This window comes from Lytechinus variegatus, chromosome 6, assembly GCF_018143015.1.
Source record: "Lytechinus variegatus isolate NC3 chromosome 6, Lvar_3.0, whole genome shotgun sequence".
Classification (NCBI taxonomy): Eukaryota; Metazoa; Echinodermata; class Echinoidea; order Temnopleuroida; family Toxopneustidae; genus Lytechinus; species Lytechinus variegatus.
The window spans coordinates 6775380-6797413 of record NC_054745.1 but is presented as its reverse complement, the minus strand read 5'-3'; the positions used below and the strand labels follow the sequence as shown (position 1 = coordinate 6797413).

General features: G+C 36.3%; 1 protein-coding gene across 1 annotated transcript; it reads right to left on the bottom strand.

Moving 5' to 3' along the window:
- Nucleotides 1-17821: 17821 nt before the first annotated feature.
- Nucleotides 17822-20504, bottom strand: LOC121416763. Its single transcript, XM_041610220.1, has 2 exons — nucleotides 19017-20504; nucleotides 17822-18367 (listed from the first exon to the last, which is right to left on the bottom strand). Exons 1-2 carry the CDS (start codon nucleotides 20487-20489, stop codon nucleotides 17822-17824), a joined length of 2019 nt encoding a protein of 672 aa, XP_041466154.1. The 5' UTR covers nucleotides 20490-20504.
- Nucleotides 20505-22034: the final 1530 nt, after the last annotated feature.

The following is a 22034-nucleotide window of genomic DNA, read 5'->3' as shown; positions in this document are numbered from 1 at the left end:
TAAAACCATGAAAACCTTGTAGTCAAATGATTCAAATGTCATGATAATGCAGTAGATTTAGTTTTACCTTGAAAGGTCAAAGTTTTTTTCTTGCAGTACGTTATGTAAGCTAGTACTATAGAAAATTACGATTTTACAAAATTTGGTGAACGTGTAATAAAAAAAGGGAAAAAAGGAAGTGATGACATTAATTTACTGGACGTAATGAGAATGATCGGTAATATTTTCATTGCTTTACTTTTACTCTTCACTCTTTAAGACAATCGTTAACTTGAAAATCGTGGACGCAACTGCAACTTTATATACAAATGATTATTGATGGAGAGTAGGAAAACAATCTATTCTGAGAAAGACTGGCAACTTTCTATTAACTGTACATGCTGTATCGATAGACTTGTGGTGGATTTCAATTTGCCTAATCTTTGTAGCTAAATCAATTTTAATCTAATCTCACGTTTACCTTAAGTTCAAGACCACCTCAAAAGAAATTCATTTGAATCAATAGAGAAAAAAAATCAGACAAGCATAATACCTAAAATTTCATCAAAATCTGATAAAAAAGAAAGTTTTGACATTATAAAGTTTCGCTTATTTTTATGCATAATTTAGGCACATGCAAATGAGAGAATCGATGATATCCCTCACTATTTCTTGTTTATTGTTTCAATGATACATTATTTCATTTTTTACAGACTTGACGATAAGAACAAACTTGGCTAAACCATGAATGTTAAACAATGGTAATTCATTATGTTCAGAGAGAAATGCCATTTGTTTCACAGGAAAATGAGGAGAAAATTAGAATATATCATATTTTTCATACAATGAAATACAAAAGAAATAGTGAGTGATGTCATCTATTCCCTGATTTGAATACCGTTCGGGATGGGCATACATGTGTAACCGCTTTGTGAAAAATAAGCGACATTTTCAAATGCCATTATGATAGCTTTCTTGTTTTACATCGGATTCGGCTTTTGATAAATGTTCGAGTTATGCTTGTTGTATTTCCTTTTTTATTCAAATCAACCATTTGTTGGGTGGACATGTCCTTTAAGAATGGAATCACCCCTAACACTAACAAATGAGACGGTCAGAATTAAAGACAACGGTACACCCCCCACCCGCCCCAAAAAAATGATTCGAATAAAAAAAAATCCAACCAGCATAACACTGAAAATGTCATCAATATCGGATGTCAAATAGGAAAGTTATGACATTTAAAAGTTTCGCTTCATTTCACAAAACAGTTATATTCACCTCCTTGTCGGTATGCAAATGAGGAGACTGATGACATCATTCACTCACTATTTAATTTGCAATTTAGGCGGCTTGTCAAAGGTGTGCGTGCGTTTTTACCTTTATATTCTGCGGCGAACCCGCTCAGCGTGCCATTGTCCATTTTTCTTTCCTACGGGTCAGTGCTCTTGCCATTTAAGACGACAGCGTTCCCTTTTGCAGCGAAAACGGAAGCGTGCGCTTTTATCTTTTCTTTTGACACCCCCGGTTGGCTCTCCGATTAGATGTTTCTGCATGAGCGCCCTCTATGTCCACAATATCGACGTCTTAGGCAAACTATTAAACGAGCGATCTCTGGTCACTGATCTGGATATCGTTGTGTCCTTGTATCGGTGTGCGTAGTTCAGTGGGGTGTATATTTTCAAAAGTTACGCTTTCACATTTTTTTGATAATTTTTCGTTTCGGGTTTCAGTATATGACAAAATTCAATAAGATTTAGATTTCATTTCTTTAATAGAACAATTAAGCTTTAGACCTTTAGCACGAGCATGTTGTTTTATTTTGAAGAACATACCGTTAAGAAATTGAATTTCTGAAAGTAAGTGTTCAGGCGAGGGTAAGATTTTTTTTCATCACACTGAGCCCGCACAGTCAGCATTGTCGGGTGAAAAGGAAAGATATGGAACTGACCTTAACATCTTTGTAAACGAAATGCAAAACCCCACGCAAAAGATGCAATATAAATCATACCTGGGACAAAAATGATGGCGTTTAAAGCAATACACTGAAACGCTACTGTGAAAAAAACCCCACTAAAAACATAAAATGCAAACGTTTTTTGGTGGAAAAAAGGCTGAAAACTAAGGGCAGCGTTGAAATTCAAATTTGAGCTTAACATAGGTCTATGTTTAATTTAGCCCTCTTGTCAATTTGTTTTTGCTGTGAAATGTCCTTTTTTGAGGACTCTTTTTTTTTGGCGATTTTGCCCCCCCCCCCCCCTTGTGGAAAATCCTAGATACGCCACTGCATTTGAATTCTAGAAACTTATATATTCACACATAATACAGATGCCGTGCAAAACAAACGAATAAAATATCATTTATTTGAACTTTAAAAAATAAATTGGATGCTCAATCTGTCATATCGGTCATTGTAGCTTAAATGCACAATTCTTGAGTTTCATTGCCCGAAATTCAGAACAAAAAGTACTTTCGTTACTTTTTAAGACCATTACAAACATCTTTACCTTCGAACGAAATCAAAAGCACTTAAAAATGAATATTGAAATTATCAAAGTTGAGGTAGTCTTGACCATGAATAGAGTCGAGTGTTTATAAAGGAATTATAGCGTCTTCTATTAATCCCATTCTACACTTTAATGACCGATGAAAAATATCGCGTGAATCAAAATGCAAATTAACACATTTAAGTGACTCCGACATGATATTGGACAGGAAAATCTATACTTTTTTACATTGGATCCGTCTTTATAAATTTCCCCTGTGATCTAGAGTGCTCCGTGACCTAGTGTTCTTGATTACCATCCTGGAGCCACATAACCGAAAGGGGTCTGGGGCTGAGGCCTCCACAAGTACCATGATTTTATGCATGGTGACCCCACCCCTTCAAACCAGTCCGCTGGGGGGAGGGGACTTAATTATTTCTTTCAATTTTCCTGTTCTACTTATAATATTCAATTTTGTCAACTTAATTCTGATGGCTTCTTTTTTCATCCAACTTAATTTCTTCCTTTGAATTTTTCTAAAACTTTTCTATACCTATTCTTTTTTTAACCTTCACGTTTTGACTTGAACAATACGTGTATATTGCCGTTGATTTCTTCTTCCTATCAAATATTTAAATTAATCTGCAATGTGTGTATGTCAAATTATTGCAAATTAGATTCCCAGTGTCTAAGGTAAACATAATTTACCGACGTAAAGTTAGTAATACGAAAGCCTCTTTGGCCTACTTTCCCTTCCAACTTTGTACTTCACCTGTTAATCGTATAGCTGCATTCTGTATAGCTTGCATATTTAAATATGCACCAAAAAATAAATTAACGTACAGAAAATGGTAATACCTCGGTCACATTTGCTCTACGACGGCCATACAGCGAGTCGAAAACAGCCGTTTTATTCATTTTATTAAAACCTATATTTAGCAGGTCCAAAAACTGTTAAAATGACTGTTTTCGACTCGCCTTAAAACAAATGTGACCGAGGTATTTAGCATACTAGATCAACAAGAATGGAGTGCATGCTGGTGCGGACCCTGCCGGAGTAACACAATACAATCCAATAAGCGCCGTATTTATTTTTGAACAATAGTTGGGCTCTCAAAAGTATTGTGGTCTATTTTGTGACCTCTACTAAAAGAAGTAGTCGGTCTATATTCTGCACATGGAGGGTACAGTTATGTAGTGAATCCCGGGGGGGGGGGGGGAGATCAGCCCGTGTGCCCCTCCCCCCCCCCCCCCCTTTGAGAGCCATTATCAATTTTGCTAATGTAATAAGCTATTTTTACACAAGTGTGCCCCCTTTATTTGAAACTCACAACATGTATTTTAATGAGAACATGTCGTTCATACACAAATGAGGACCTTCACTTTAGCCTGGTAAACAGAGAGATGGTAGGCAATAAATATAACTCAAATGTTCACATTAAGAGTAGACCTATAAAGAGGGAAGTTACATGGTTAATCAAAAATGTGTTGATAAAATATCAGTCGAACGTTATCTGCTTCGCCAAATAAGTTTTATGTAATATTGCTCTTTATGAAGGCAAGCATTAAACTACATTAAATGTCGAAATGTTAAGAAATATAATGGAAACCATATCAAAATGCACATTACGAAAAGAAACAAAATCAAGGTTCTAGTATGGGGACAAAACGAGAACAAGAAAACTACCCATTTGATGCTCATTTTAATTCCCCGAAAGCCGGACATTGAAAATGACATGGGCCAGCGCATTGCAAGCTGTATTTAACGGCTTACCCCATTGACAAGGTAGATTTAAATTACCCCATTCTTGATTGGGGAGATTAACGTATATTCTTGAACATAGAGGTGGTCTGACGGGTTGCGGATTTCAATAGAAAGATTGGTAGGGGTATGTCAAGGGGAGATTATCACTTTGTCAGCGCGGGTGACTGTCTTGATACTTTGATGTTCCCCGATGTGCCTTCTATTCGAAAACCGTGTTTGCAACTAATCCCAATTATGAGACTATTTGGAATCAAAATGAAAGCCTAACTGCACCCTTTTCATAGATTTCGTTTGAAAATAAAATACTTACGTTTTAGGTAAAATTGGAATATGAGAAGGCGCTTCATAATATGTAAACCAAATAGTGTCACTTTTAAGCTTTATTCTTTTAAATCAAATTTAAAAATATATGTAAAATAATCTCACAAGCCTAATCTAAATAGTGCGAGCATGAAGCGCGCGCTAATTTTTAAATTTTTATTTCATGTATTTTGTCCTAAAATAGCATTCTGTCAATGCTTGTGATCCTAAACGAGATGAATGAATTTAGTACGCATTGATCGTTCTGATAAAAAAGAATCTGTTAACGGCTGCTGTTAATTATTTGTAAATGAAAACGTCACATATTTCAACAATCAAATAATGCGAGCGCGAAGCGTGAGCTGAAAATATTTACTTTTCTACCTGAAGAATAGAAGTTCTAAGCAATCTTTGTAATCATGAAAAAGGTAAATACATAACTAAGCAAGCGAAGCGAGCGCGAGGAAAATTTGAGATTTGTAGAATTGTGAGTGGATATGGATCACATTTAAAAAGGAACATATATGATTCATTATTATTACTTTGAGTTTTGACATAGGGCCGGGAAATTCTAAGAACAATATTCCATCATGTGAAAATTATGACTGTCTTCCTATTTCTCTTCTTATCTAATCGCGAGATGAAACTTTTTGATATTCCATTCTGAAAAAGGGACAATTTATCAATAAATTAATTCATTAATCTAATAAACCTAATCAGAGTGCGAAATCTGTCAATATTATATATTTAAAGCACTTTTGTAATTATGAATAAGATGCCTGAGTTGATATATTTTCAACAATCAATGTGCGCGCAAATCGCCAGCCGAAAATTGTTGATAAACTGTCATAAAATGGAGATTTTAATTAGTTTGTAATATAATTAATATTGAAATTTTCATAACTCACCAATCAATATGCGAGCGTGCAGCACTAGCTAATATTTTTTTACAATCTGACATGAATAGGGATATTCTGATAACTAAAATGGAATACAGGAAAATAATAGGTACCTGACAAATCAAATTTTGTGAGCGCGCAGAGGAAGCAGAAAATGTTGATATTCAGACAATAAAAAAATAAATTTTTACAGAACACTTTTTAAAAATGAAAGTTCGACTTCCGATTTGAAATATGTTATGTATATTGACTTCAAAATTTGATATTTTGAGTTCCATATGTGTAAATCACCTAAAAGGCAATGCAAGCGTGAAGTAGGAGCGAAAATTTTATATAATGACATGACATAATTTTTTTTTAATTGTTTTCCCCTCATCTTATTTATTCAATCGTTTTCCTCTTCCTATGTTTTTTTCTCCACTCTTTTCCTCTTTTTGTCTTTCTTTCCCCGTTTTGTTTTTGCTCCGCCAATAGAGGGAGGAGGGAGGGGCGGGCCCCTTGCCCCCCTAGATCCAACTCAGGAACAATCTAACAGAAAGTATTAAACAAGCAGATTCAAGAGAGAAATTCAAATCCATGTTAAAACTCTTTTTTTTTTGGGGGGGGGGGTAAATAGCCTTTCCCGCCGCATTGGAAGCCCCCTATCGTTTACAGCCTAATGTGAACTGTGCAACTACTTTAATTTTTGGTGAAATTCATTCTCTCTTTCTATTTGTTCCGTAGCGTTTAGATACATATTTTGTGCTTCACTTGTAAGTGGTATACAAATAATGTAAATTCCTATGAATGGCTTGCGGTTCCCGATCTCCTTATCGAAATCAATATTAATGAAAGGGCACAATATTGTTCTCGCTCTAATGGAGGGGAGGGGGTGTCAGTGTTCTATCAAGCAAAAGACGTACATGTAGGCCTATATGTGCATAAGTTCATATCATTGGTGTAATGATAAAGAACCTGATGAATTCTGTTTTTGTATATCAACGTTATCATAAAGTTAATATATACAAATGACAATCAATATGATTCAGGCGTACACCGCTTTAACTGATATAACATGCATCCAGAAATCGAAATATCCGATGAATTCAAAACGTACGCAGCAGGAATGCCACGCAGTTCGGATGTTACAACACTCTAAAATTAGAATAATCTCGTTATTACAAATGTCAATTTTGCTAAAAATGCACATAAACTCATAACTTGATAGACTCTGGGGGATGATATCGTTGATATTAAAAAATCGCATCGACCTCGATATGCAATCATTTTTTATACTGCATCGGACTTGACATCCCGCTAAATCTTTTCCATAATTAGATTGCTATCCATTCTCTTTCTTTTTAATCTACATATAATCTATGTCTTGCAGGATCATGATATGAAAACCCTTTTATAACAAACATGATAAAGGAAAAACGCTTCTCAAGTTATACATGGTTCATTGCCGCAAATATACCAATCATCTTCGCTTGTTAATGTTTAATCATCAACATTATCACTGATATTATTATTCTTATTATCATGTCCATTAATATCACTTCAAAGTTCTAATTATCACCATCATCATCACTGTTATCATCATCATTCATTCATTATCTATTTCCAATCGTTCTCCAGTATCAATTTTATAGTTTATATCATTAAAAAAATATGAAAGATAATGGTAATGATTGTGGTGATGGTCGTAATCATGAACATTAGATCCGTTATGTGAGATAATTTATGCGATTTTGCGCGCTAATCGCTCCTCGATGATGGTGAAAGAAATCTTTTAAATAGCACAACAGAAGTCGGGATGGTAGTTACTGCATACACGTACTTTAATACACTACATTATTACAAAAGATTCCCCATCGGGCGGGCCAACGGTCTTTTGAAGTAGGTTTATCTATTGAAATTACTACAATAATCACGACAGCGGATATGGAATTAAAGACTGTGAGCGTCTAGCTCTCCCATTGTTTTCTATGGCGAACCAGCTGAGCATGCTATTGTCAATGATTCTCTACTATACGGGCGAGTGATCTTGCTCTTTCATGATCATAGGCCTGGGCAATGACTAAGAACAGTTCGATGAGTATCAATGGCAAGCAATCCTGAAAGGTCAATAATGTTCAATTCTCTTGATGGAGAAGCTTATATCATGGCCCTATTTGCTTTTGCTTTAGTTTAGGTCAGTAAGTGTACTAACTAATATTAGTTATAAATAAATAATCATATTCCATCTATTTTAGAGTAATGATCTAATGCTAATATATCACTCTACATATCTCCCTGCAGCTTACGGCCCCATATCTTCACCCGTGAAGTACAGAATTTGCCAAGCTTAAATTATTGAACATAATGGCATCCTAGTATTGTAATGATGTAATCACTGCAATATAGATAAAAACATTAATTTAATTCTACTCACATTGATTTTACTTTAGAACAAACTCACCCCCTCTTCTATTTCTTCTGTTTCTCCGTCGTTATTCTTCTTTTCCACCTTATTATTCTTGTGCTCATCCTTCGCCCCCTTCTTCATCTACTCTTCTTACTCCTCCTTTTCTTTATCTTTTTTCTTCTTCATATCCTTAGTCGTCTTTCATTATTCTGTTTTCTCCACCTTATTCTTTTCTGCTGCTTCTTTCCTTTCATTCCTCCCATTTTTCCACGTCTCTCTTCTTGTTCTTCTGCCCACCTGCCCTTCTTATAAGTCTCCTGCTGCTTTTCCTTCGTTCTTATTCTTTTTTCTCTTGCATCTCCTTTTTTTCTCTATCTTTGTTTTTCCTCTCCATATCCTTCCTCATCTCTCATTATTCTCATCCCTTTTTACTGCTCCCCATTCTACATGTACGTCTGCTTCTCCTTGGTAATTCTCAGTCTTCTCCTCCTCCTCCCACCCCATCGATTCATGAAGATAAAATTATAATGAAATAATAGAAATGTTAACGAAGATAATACTTATAATAGACAAATGAAGATGATTGCGATAGTAACAGCGGTGATGACGATATCGATAACTAAGGGAGGTTACAGACCATGTACAGCACAAGGTATCAGGAGCAATTTTAAATATGATTACATGACGATTTCGATACGAAATATTCATCATAAATCTAGATCTAGTACATTAAAATACACTTATCTTTGTAGAATAATGAAATCGCCGCTCAATATCGATAATTCTGATGATCACTAAACATAAAAGCATACGTGGTACAGTGTATCATAATATTGCCTAAAAAATATCTGACATTTGATGGAATTCTGTGCTTATATCGCTCATTTCTCAGCACTTTTACGATTTTCTTTCACAGGGCTATTTGGCAAATATTTTTCATTTATACAAACAAACACTTCGTTGGTAAAATTCATTGGATTCTGATCGAACTGATTTTGTGATCGTTACCACAGTTGGTATTTATCTTTAATCCCGAACATTACGTTTAATACGTTAAACCAATTAAATGAAGTTATACTTTAGTCTGTTATATGTTGTTATTATATTGTACTCTCATGCCCCGAGAGGGGATCGATAGTGTAAATAAAATGTAAATCTAAATCAGGGGTGGATCCAGCCTCCGCCAATAGGGGGAGGGTGATTTTTTCACCCATATTTTCCCCGATCGGCCGCCCAAGGTTGATATTTGTTTATTTCTTTGAATTGGTTGTCCCATTAGCGTAATGATTATTAAAGTTATTTTCTAAGTCTTCGCCTCATCTTATTCACTCGCCTTCCTCCTCTTATGTTTCCCCTTCTTTTTTCTTCTCTCTTTTTCTTTCTTTCCCTTTTTTTTTGCTCCGCCAATAGGTTGGGGGGGCCTATGTAAATGTAAATCCAACCAAGAATTGGGTCTATACAACATAATGTCTAAAGGTGGGGGCGGATCCATGACAGGGGGAAAAAATAGGTTCGCTTTCAAAGGGGGGGGGGCACTTTTCTGTTTTGGCTGCATTTTGCATTACAAATTTTAATTGTGCCTCTCATAATGGGGGGGGGGCAAGGGGCAGACCCCCCCTCCCCTGAATCCCCCAGTGATAGAAGGGTACCGGAAATTTGAGGATGCTGATTCATTCATGGCATACAATTTTCAAAATAGACGACAATTTCGTAAATATCCAGTCCACACGCATGCGTACTCTCATTCCGAAAACGCAAGTCATGAATTTTGGGAAAATGTTTTTGACCCCCCCCCCCACCTGATCACGAATTCTGCGAGAACACAACTCTGCTTTCTCATGAATATTGATTTCGATGCAGAGGCAGAAATCGGGATGCGCACGCATTTGGTCAAACAACAACCAAAAAAAGATTAATATTAATCGATGACAGTCGTTTTTAACACAATCGGACATTGACGTCGAGGGACATGGAATCGCTTATCTGGAGAACCCCTTTCAAATTTCCGAGTTTTTTCCCACTCTTTCAACTGTATTTCCTCCATTTTTTTCACCCTTCCTCTTTTTCCATCCCAATATTATTTTCTTATTTCTCTCTATTTCCCCTTCCTTTTCTCTCCCTTTGACTTCTTAGTTTTCTTTTTCCTCTTTTCACAATCCCTTTTGATCCCGCTTCTTTACAACATGGAGATAAAGAAAAATAAGAGACAATATGTTATCCTGGGGAAATGGTTACCCGTCAAAAATTTTAAGAAACCATTTAAAACAGTTTCTAATAAATCTTTGTAAATCTTTGATCTACTATGCCTAATAGTGTCAAGCTGTTCCGGTCATATTTATTTTATCATTCTATTTCCTTCTGTTTTTTTTTTTGGGGGGGGGGGCTCTCGACACTTGTTTGAGATGCGAGTAATAATTAATATTCTAAGTAGACGTGAATTCTACGAATGGCTTTGGCCTACGGAACGAAAATATGTGGAATCTTATTTTCCCACCTAAAACATCATGAATTGACTCTCTTTCAATTGCAAAAAAAAGGTTTTCATGGATATTGGAGCAAATTCGTGTGATCAGTAACGATTTATGACATTTGCGTGATTTTTATTAAGCTACCGTGGCTTTATGAATGCACCCGAACTTCCATTATAGATGCGAACCACAGTAGTTCAGAACAGTGACCCGAACTCTCGATCCGACAGTCAATATGAACATGATGAAGGCACACATTTGTTTTGGTCGTAGAGGGAGCTATTTAGAATAGATTCTTCGGCCTTTCGACAGAAATTAAGACTTGCAGGAAAGACGAACAAAAGAACGGTGGCATCAAAGGGCTTTTGATGGCGGCCGTTCCTTTGAAGGTAAGGGAACGTTGGGCGGGAAAGCCGAAGCAAAAACCCGGATGCGGGAAGAACGATGAAGAACGGTGCATGGACTTTTGACAAGCTACCTTATTGCATGAAATATTCCAATATTCTCCCTTTTGTCGTGTGAAAAAAGGGTTAATTCTTCCCTGAACATGTGCCATTAGCACTGTTTTAATTCTATATCGTTCAATCAAGTTGATCCTTATTGTCAAATCTGTAAAAAAAATGAAATATTGTATAATTCATACGATAAAAACAAAGGAATAGTGAATGAGGGACACCATCGATTGACTCATTTGCATGTCACTGAGTTGTGCATATCCATGTTTTTTGAAAAATTTGCGAAATTTTAAAATGTCATAACTTTCTTATTTTACATCCAATTTTGATGAAATTTCTGCATAATTCTTTTTTGATTTTCTTCTAGTTATTCAATCATTTCTGGGAGAGGTTGCCTTTAAGGTAATTCTTGCTGTCTAAGAAACAAAAACTCACTGTAGTTTCAGTTGAGCAAATGATGCCAAGAATGCAAACGACTCGAGGACTTCAACATGGCCTTTCTTTTCCGGATGTAGAGCGTTGTCATGGTGTTGCAATATACATGTAAGCATGTTCATGCCCGTACTATTTTGGACGAAAAGCAGCCTCGGTCCTCCCTCTGTCTCATTCTGGAAAGAACATTTCCGTGACGGGAATGATGACGGAGTTTCGCGAATGATTATTCGTTCGAGCTTCTGCCCCCCTGTCCGACGGAGAACAGATGTGATATGTGATATGTCTCCTTCTGCCTCATCGGTAGTGATATCGATATATAGCAAAGCAGGAAGCGATGAGATCAACCCTTCATAGCATTGTGACGTCACTCTCTCAGTTGATATCTTTGTGATGGATGGTAGCTCAGGAGAAGATGGAGGGAAATAGATAGATGAGTGTGAGACGGTTAGATGGTTCAGTGAGGTGAAGGATCTGAGACAGGACCATATTCTTGTAGTCATTTCTGGAGACAGTTGACATTTGGTTATCTGAAAGAAAATGAAAATAAATTTGTGCAAATATTGAAAATAATAAAATGGTTTTCAAGCGTGATTATTATTTACTACTTAATGGGTGGATTGATGATACAGGTTTTAACAAATCGAGAAGTATATATCGCTAGTAAGTAAGAAAGAATGATGGCTTTATAGATATAATCTTTAGACATCTCGAAACGTTTTATTTCAGTGAGAAAAATGTATGTCCTTATTTCGAGTTACGTTCTGCCCGTTCAGTCACACAATAGAGATTACTTTATTGATTTTACATTTTTGCATTTGAAATTTCTTAAAACGTTGCACTAATCTCTTCATATAATTTTTGCTTTCTCTTCGAAGAAAAACCCCCCGCACAACACGATTTTTCTAGTAAAATATAGTGAATTTCAGATTCCTATGTTGGTAATTTTACATTTTGTTTGTAACGGATGGTTCATGGGTTTTTTATTCTTGTTATTTTAGCGGCTATATAACATTTGGCACTAAGCTGTAGTTTAAACCAGCATGACGAAATCATTTTGAACTATCGCGAATTTATTTTTTAATTTTAATATAACAGGGTAGCCCCTTCGGTCACGAAAATATCTTGGTGAATTTTCCCCTCCCCAAAAAATAATAAAGAAATAAAACGATAAATAGAATGCGTGAAAACAAAAGAAATATCGTAAAAGGGGGTTACACTTCGTAATTCCGAAGGTTCGTAATTCCAAACACGTACACTCTAAAAAATGAAGTGCTACATGTAATTCAGCTCTTACAGAGCGTATATAGTGACTGCACTTCGGAGTGCTGATTTGTCTAGTTCAAATTTGAACGAGAAAAATCAGCACTCCGAAGTGCAGTCACAATACACGCTCTTTAAGAGCTGAATTAGCACTTCATTTTTTAGAGTGTAAATTGCAAAAACCTCGATGTCCATTAATCCGAACATTTGTGGCGTTATTCGAAGGTTCGATAATCCGAAATAAGGTTCGATGTTCCAAAGGTTCGTTAATCCGAAAACGAAATAAGGTTCGTTAATTCGAAAACGAAATTGGGTTCGCTATAAATTTCGTTTTTGGACTAACGAACCTTCGGAAGTACAAACCTCATTTCGTTTTTGGACAAACAAACCTTTGGAATTACGAACCTTTGGAAATACGAGCCTTCGGAATATCTGAACCTTCTGAATAACGAAGCTTCGGAACTACGAATGTCTGCGCGTAAATGGTATATGTTGATCCCCTGTCACATATCTCGAAGGAGGAAAAGAGAACATATGACAGTGATTGATCTTGTTTAAGCCCCAGTCACATATAAACACGGATCCTCACGGATCAACGCGGCAATGCCGGCATGATCCGGGGAGGTCCGGGATAGTTTTGCCCCGGATGACTGTAAACACGGCATCAACACGGAAGCTTCATACGGATCTACACGGACAATGCCGGCAGAGCATGTCGTCAACACGAACCGACACGTCAGCAACACGGACCTACACGTCAGCTACACGGACCAAAACGTCAACAACACGGACCAACACGTCAGCTACAAGGACCAACACGTCAGCTACACGGACCAACACGTCAGCTACACGGACAAACACGTCAGCTCAGAGACCAACACGGCAGCTATATTGACCAGCACGGCAAAGGAAAATCTGTTTATAACAATGAGCTGATATTTTTTTCAATTATTTATCTATTTGTTCATTTTTTCTCATCCTTGTCGCAACATTATCATGTTGTGTTTAAAAAAGATATAAAAACTCCCTTTACCAGTAAAAAAACGCTAATTTTTTTATACAACACAGTTTACTGTTTTAACAGTAGTTGTTAGGTACTTTAAATCTTGAACGACAAATGTAATTTCGATTTGATTTGATATCACTTCATTGAAATCACAATAAAGGAAAGAAATTTACAAAGTCTATAGAAAACATAATAACAATTAAGATAGGCCTAGGTCATGACGAATAACTGTCGATGCAGGGCAGTAGTATAAAACTTAATGTACAAATTTCGATGTAACAGGTACATAACATATACATATAAAATATAAAGAAAAAATTAAATGTGAAATAATAGTAACAGACAAAGTTGAGGGTAAATATTAGAAAAAAAAAAGAAAAAAAATATTCATACATGCACTAAGTTTACAGATATAAGGTTACGGGCCAATCTCCAAAGCGTAAGAAAATATCCTGAATCATTTAATCATCCATTTAGATAAATTAAGCATGTTTGTGACAACTATTTAACAACTACTGAAAAGTTCAATAAAGTAAATAGCGTTGTAATGATTTGATGGGAAAAAGAACACGGACTGCCAAGGATACTCCAGGCATCCACACGGACCTACACGACAGCTACACGGACCTAAACGGCAGCCACACGGACCATCCCGGATGGCGTTGCCAACCCGGCAGTCCACGGATGACGCCGGATGTTTTTGACAGTCAAAAACTGCCGTGACGGCCTCCCGGACGTTCAAGGACCAACACGGACCACCGCGGACCTCCAAGGATGCCCAAGGCGCCAACACGGATCTCTCCCCGGACCACCCCGGATCAGATCCGGGATGGTCCGGGGTGGTCCGGGCTCTACATGTGACTGGGGCTTTACTCCTGGGGTAGTCACACTGCATAAACAGTATTAAAAGGGAAGTTAACCTTGACAAAGTTTAATTGCAATAATAGTTTAAAACTCCGTCAAAGAGTATTATGATTTTAATTTGATTTGTGACGTCCATGCGACAACTCTCCTACATATCGTACGGTCATAAAGCAAGGATATGTCATTTTCGCAGAAAAGTTAAAATGGGTATTATTGTAGCTTTATTATATCAATAGACAACTCATTTCGCACCCGTTCTCCCCCCCCCCAAAAAAAATGGGCCCCTACACGTCACCTGTTTTCACCAAAAAATAATAAACTAGCAAATTAAATAACTTTGCTTTTTCCAACCCATGTTGGTGATATTATTAGCAATTCGTTCTGTGAATTTTAATCTATTTGATATTTTCAGCCCACACCATCCCTTTTAACGGTAAGGCGAAGCTAAATAAAAATATCAATAAACTTCGAAACATTAAATGCTTACCTTAAACCCTAACGCCGTTTCAGAGTTGAAAAACCAACCACCAAGAAATCTATATAATAGAGGAAAATACAAATTTATGACATATCATTTTGATGGAAAAACGTGTCATCCGAATTATATGGGAAACTTAATAACCTTTAAAGCTGTTTTAATTTTAGTAACGAAAAAATCTAATAGAAATATCCCATGTCAATGGATTACCTTTTTAATAGACCCCTAACATGTATACTAATAGTTTCGAGCGGGAAATGACCAGTGGGGCATCTAATTCATAGAGTTCGGTAAAAACCATGAAAACCTTGTGGTCAAATGATTCAAATGTTATGATAATGCAGTATAATACAGATTTAGTTTTACCTTGAAAGGTCAAAGTTTTTTTCTTGCAGTACGTTATGTAAGCGAGTACTATAGAAAATTACGATTTTCAAAATTTGGTCAATGTGTAATAAAAAACGAAAAACAAAAGTAAGTGATGACATTAATTTACTGGACGTAATGAGAATGATCGGTAATATTTTCATTGCTTTACTTTTACTCTTCACTCTTTAAGACAATCGTTAATTAGAAAATCGTGGACGCAACAGCAACTTTATATGCAAATGATTATTGATGGAGAGTAGGAAAACAATCTATTCTGAGAAAGACTGGCAACTTTCTATTAACTGTACATGCTGTATCGATAGACTTGTGGTGGATTTCAATTTGCCTAATCTTTGTAGCTAAATCAATTTTAATCTAATCTCACGTTTACCTTAAGTTCAAGACCACCTCAAAAATAAATTTATTTGAATCAATAGAGAAACAAAAATCAGACAAGCATAATACTGAAAATTTCATCAAAGTCTGATAAAAAGAAAGTTTAAAATAATGTATTATTGGAACAATAAAAAAAATAGTGAGGGATATCATCGATGGTCTCATTTGCTTGTGCCTAAATTATGCCTACTCCTTTTCTTTCATCCCCTTCATTAACCTGATTGGTTATCTCTTCTCACTAATGCCCCTTTTGTCTCCTTGTTCCAGTGTTGCTGTTGAATGTCTGTGGTCTATATTATGGTTGTTCCACCTTATATGTTTGTCATTTTGCCTCCGAAGAAGATTCTGCTAGGATTGAAAGCTTAGGCCCCTTTTGACTCTCTTATTTACTCCATTGGCTCATTTTTCAGATAAGCAGTTTACAGCAGCTTCTTTCTGCCAAAAATGAAAGTTATGACATTATAAACTTTCGCTTATTTTTATGCATATTTTAGGCACATGCAAATGAGAGAATCGATGATAACCCTCACTATTTCTTGTTTATTCTTTCAATAATACATTATTTCATTTTTTACAGACTTGACGGTAAGAAAAAACTTTGCTAAACCATAAAATGTTAAACAATGGTAATTAATTATGTTCAGAGAGAAATGACATTTTGTTTCACAGGAAAATGAGGAAACAATTAGAATATATCATATTTTTCATAGAATGAAATACAAAAGAAATAGTGAGTGATGTCATCTATTCCCTGATTTGCATACCGTTCGGGATGTGCATGCATGAATTGTGTAACCGCTTCGTGAAAAATAAGCGACATTTCAAATGTCATTATGATGGCTTTCTTGTTTTACATCGGATTCCGCTTCTGATAGGGTGTTCAGAGTTATGCTTGTTGTATTTCCCCCTTTTCATTTAAATCAACTTTTTGTTGGGTGGACGTGTCCTTTAAGAACGGAATAACCCCCTAACACTAACAAATGAGACGGTCAGAATTAAGGACAACGGTCCACCCCCCTCCCCCCAAAAAAAAGTTGATTCGAATAAGAAAAGAAAAATCCAACAAGCATAACACTGAAAATGTCATCAAAATCGGATGTATAATAAGAAAGTTATGACATTTTAAACGTTTGCTTATTTTTATGCATAACTTAGGCACTTGCAAATGAGAGAATCGATGATATCCCTCACTATTTCTTTTTTATTGTTTCAATAATACAATATTTCATTTTTTACAGACTTGCCGATAAGAACAAACTTTGCTAAACCCAAAAAATGTTAAACAATGGTAATTCATTATGTTCAGAGAGAAATGGCCTTTGTTTCACAGGAAAATGAGGAGAAAATTAGAAATAGTGAATTATGTCATCTATACCCTGATTTGCATACCGTTCTGGATGTGCAGACATGTTTAGCCGCTTTGTGAAAAATAAGCGACATTTTCAAATGTCATTTTGATAGCTTTCTTGCTTTACATCGGATTCCGCTTTTGATAGTGTTCAGAGTTATGCTTGTTGAATTTCCCCCTTTTCATTTAAATCATTTTTTTTTTGTTGGGTGGACGAGTCCTCTAAGAACGGAATCACCACCTAACACTAACAAATGAGACGGTCAGAATTAAGGACAAGGGTCCACCCACCCTCCCCCCCCCAAAAAAAAAAAGAAAAGTTGATTCGAATAAGAAAAGAAAAATTCAAAAAGCATAACACTGAAAATTTCATCAAAATCGGATGTATAATAAGAAAGTTATGACATTTAAAAGTTTCGCTTAATTTCACAAAACAGATGTTTTCACATCCTTGTCATGCTTGCAGGTATGCAAATGAGGAGACTGATGACATCATTCACTCACTATATATTTTGCAATTTAGTGCATGAAATATTCCAATATTCTCCCTTTTGGCGTGTGAAACAAAGATTAATTCTTTCCTGAATATGTGTCATTAGCATTACCATATTGTTCAATCAAGTTGATCCTAATTGTCAAATCTGTAAAAAAAATGAAATATTGTATAATTCATACGACGAAAACAAAAGAAATAGTGAATGAGGGACACCATCGATTGACTCATTTGCATATCACTGAGTTGTGCATATCCATGTTTTTTTGAAAAATTTGCGAAATTTAAGATAATAAGATCATAACTTTCTTATTTTACATCCAATTTTGATGAAATTTTCTGCATAATTCTTGTTTAATTTTCTTCTATTTATTCAAATCATTTCTGGGAGAGGTTGCCTTTAAGGTAATTCTTGTTGTCTAAGAAATAACAACTCACTGTAGTTTCAGTTGAGCCAATGATGCCAAGAATGCAAACGACTCGAGGACTTCAACATGACCTTTCTTTTCCGGATGTAGAGCGTTGTCATGGTGTTGCAATATACATGTAAGCATGTTCATGCCCGTACTATTTTGGACGAAAAGCAGCCTCGGTCCTCCCTCTGTCTCATTCTGGAAAGAACTTTTCCGTGACGGGAATGATGACGGAGTGTCGCGAATGATTATTCGTTCGAGCTTCTGTCCTCCAGTCCGACGAAGACCAGCCGTGATATGGGATATTTCTCCCTCTGCCTCATCGATAGTGACATCAATATATTGCAAAGCAGGGAGCGATGAGATCAACCCTTCACAGCATTTTGATGTCAGTCTCTCAGTTGATAGCTCTGTGATGGATGGTAACTCAGGAGGAGATGGAGGGAAATCGGTAGATGTGTCAGAGACGATGAGATGATCTAGCATCGGGAATGATTTAAGGCATGTCCATAAACCATCTGTCACAATGGTTGTCAGAACAGAATGCTCGAATTTCACACTACGAACCTGTAAATAAACATGAAAGGGGAATGGTAAGTCGAGAACGGAGACACAAGAGAATTATCTATTATCACTGGTATTAGATGCCACAATTAACACCTATACTTTTAACTATTTGGAAAATGGAGTGCCGTTATTTTTGTTTATATCATAGGACTATGTCCTACAATAAACAAAAAATAAGTAAAACGAATTTTAAATACATTTTTTCAGTTGTCATTTTCAATCTGTTTCCATTTTTCCCCATGGATTAATTTATTGATTTTTTTCATTCTAAAATGATTAAATCGGTTAACATTAGACTATTACTGGTATAAAATAGACCTGTACAGTGTACACTGTAAAAAAATGAAGTGCTAATTTAGCACTTACGGTGCTTGTATAGTGACTGCACGACGAGTGTTGATTTTGTAGTTTGAATTTAAGCTAGAAAATCAGCACTCGTAGTGCAGTCACTATATATTCAAGCACCGTTTTTTATATACTTTTTTTCCAAATTTTATTGATTTTAATGATTTTATTGATTTTCCAAGATTTTTTGCAACATTACGAAAACAACATGTAAGTGCTAAATTAGCAGTTCATCTTTTTTTGCAGTGTATGAAGTATAACATCATCCTATTTCTCTAGAAATTATTATCTGACATCAGAGTACCTTCTGTTTCAGCTCACTTGGGAGATTTTGCATCCCAACAGCAGTGTAGACTGTTGGTGTCTTCAAAAGAATACTTTCTGACGTCACACACCTTCGCACCAGTGATGACACATTCCCATCGCTAACCCCTGACTCGGACGAACAATCTAAGAGAATACGATAACGCTCACTCTCAGATAAATATTTGTTTGTCAGAAGCGTCTCCATTATTCGAATGCAGAGGCTGTTATTTGTGCCAGCAGCGAAACGAAGAAGATTTTCATATTCATCAATGTTTCTTTTAATCTTTCGCAGCACTCGGTCTAACTTAGAGATCTTCCAATTTAGCTGCAAATGGCTTGTTTTGTCAGCGAGGAACTTTCCGGCTGCGTGTTCTTGGGCAAGTTTGTGATAAAATTCTAAAGTAGTAGAATTTGTTTTGTTAGTTCGAGGAAGGCGAGCGTTTGATACAGTTGTCTTAGACACTATCCCTAGCTCACATGCCTTATCAAGGACAGAGGGAATCTTCTGAAAGTCCCGAGGGGTAAATACTAACTTCTTAGAATCATTAAGCAGACCAGTGAGAGCAACTTTACCCATTTTGTGGATTATTGAATCTAGTGTTTCAGGTGTGAATGAACCATCAGTCCTGTCATTTGCGTGGTGCATTAAAAACACGTTTACTTTGTCGAGTATTGCTGTCTGGGTTGAAGTCTCACTGTTGAGTAGATCTTCAGACCATAAGTGACAAACCATGAGGCAAAATAGTGGGGTTTTGACTAGTTCCTCAATAAGTGGTTGTTCATCGAGGTAAAATTTCAGACCATTTGCTTTTATAGGTTTCTGAACTGAAGTAAAGAACCTGTCAATGTAATCACGTGTGCTCTTTCTGGAGAAACCTTCGATTTCCATCTTTGTGTACACCCTTGATAGATCTTCTTTACTGAAAACGTCTTCTAGGTGAGGTCGAGTTGTTACAAGAACTCGACATTGCATAAACATTTTCCAGCGAAGAATGCTCATGATATTGCTTGAGGAAGATATACCAGCATACTCATCGAGCCCATCTAGTATAATATGACAGATTCCCTGATACTGTCTGATGAAACTTTCTAACCCCTCTGGTGTCAGATCGTCAACATCACTCAGGAGTTGTGATATGATTGCTTCTCCGATCGATGTGCTTTGACTTGTGTTTCGAAACTTGACTACGAACAGAAGTGGCAATTCTTCTAATCCTGACCCCTCTTCTCTGTGAACCCAGTCGTGTGCCATCTTAGCGACAGCTGTCGTCTTTCCTCGTCCAGCTGGTGCTGAAATAAGGATTCGGGATGGAAACTTTCCGTTTACTTTAGCTGAAAATATCTTTCCCACAGAGCCTTGCAGTATTTCTTTTTCTTTAATATCTCTTCCTCGAGCGTCCTTCTTAACCATGGTAACAACGGTGTGCATATCCTCGAACTCTGCATAATCCTCCTTATTCCAAGGTTTCATCTGGATTTTGCAAAGCCGATTCGAGTATATATCCTCCAAGATTGTGCGACATTTTCCAACAGTAAGGGATTCCGAAATCTTCTCATTGTAGATATCTGGGATGTAACCAAAATATTGAGCAAAGTGAGTTAGTACACGTGATATCAGCCCTTGCAAACAAAGTAAATACTTAAATATGATGAATCTAAATAGTAAAAATATGAAGAGATTTAATAAAATAGCAAACATGTCGAATGTGAAAAATTAAAATCGGGAGAATGTGTAAAAAAGGAAACAATCCCATGGGGCAGGGAAAGTAATACAAAATATTTTGCATCGAAACTTGTTTGCAGATACAGTCAGACTGCAGGTCCCAAGAAAGTGGCTTCTTTCATCCAAGTGATATTCATGACTTTAGATGTTTTGCATATTTAATGAGCTTGATGCGGACCAAAACACCTATTTCCATTCGGTCATTGCCGCTCTAATTGTGCATTGAATCTCATAAATATGGTACCATTGTAAAGAAGAAGTATCATTCCTTCAGGCCATGTGTTTGGATATATTCAAAGATTTTGTAATAAAGATTGAAATTTTGATCTGAAATATGCTACAAAATAATTATTTCCACCTGACAATAGCTGCTGTTTTCATACTTTATTTTTGTTGAGCCCAAATGATGTTTATATCATGATGCTGAATAAAAGCTGAATATGTATGCTTTAAAATGATATAGGTTTCAAAATCATGAAAATAAGAATTGGTTTAATCGGGTCAAGATCACACTTTTCATTTGCCAAGTACATAAAGCAGTTTGAAAACAAGAATACTACACTCTGATTGGTCAACGAGACCACACAATAGCAAATTCCAACGGTCCCAGTGCCTGGGTTCGTGGGAAGGTCACACTTCCCATGTGGTAATCTCAAATACCCCGCGCCTGTTCTGTGAACCTTATCCAGCCAATCAGAACTCTGGATTTCATGCAAGTAGAAAATGTCAGAAATCTCGTCTTGTACCTTGGTTGGAAAAGTGTGATCTTGACCCGATTAAAAGGTGCCGCATATCAAGAGTGGCATTGTGAGAAAGTAGAGAAGTTCAGTTTTTTGGTGATATAGATATCATTTAGGCTCAAAATAAAAAGTTTTGTACAATTTGCAAAAGAAAACAGAGGAAGAAAATTAATTTCGAGGCACATTTTCAGGCCAGGAATTTACTTATTCTACAATATATTGTATACAAAATAAATGACCAGTATGAAAGAGTAACTTTTACTCTATCTGATGGTGCAATAATATTTCATTTAACTTGAGGTTTGTCAGGGGTAAACTAGGGCTAAGGTATGGATACCAGGTGCATTCAAAAATTCCTAGCTTGTTAATACCAAAGCCTTTCACTGCCCTTTGTATAAGTTGGTAGGTTGAACTGGTATAGTATGCTTGAGCGAATCTCTAAGACTGAGTGCAAATTTGGATAGGGAAAAGGAGTGATGTATAGTGTGTATGAGGAGAAAGGTGTGTGACATGAGCAGGAAAGCCAGGAGTGATATTGCCACACCCAGGTTCC

Coding starts and splice junctions, on each gene's coding strand:
- LOC121416763 (XM_041610220.1), bottom strand. CDS start 20,489: ATGAAACCTTGGAATAAGGAGGATTATGCAGAGTTCGAGGATATGCAC. Junction 18,368..19,016: donor CAAGTGAGCTGAAACAGAAG/GTACTCTGATGT, acceptor GTTTATTTACAG/GTTCGTAGTGTGAAATTCGA.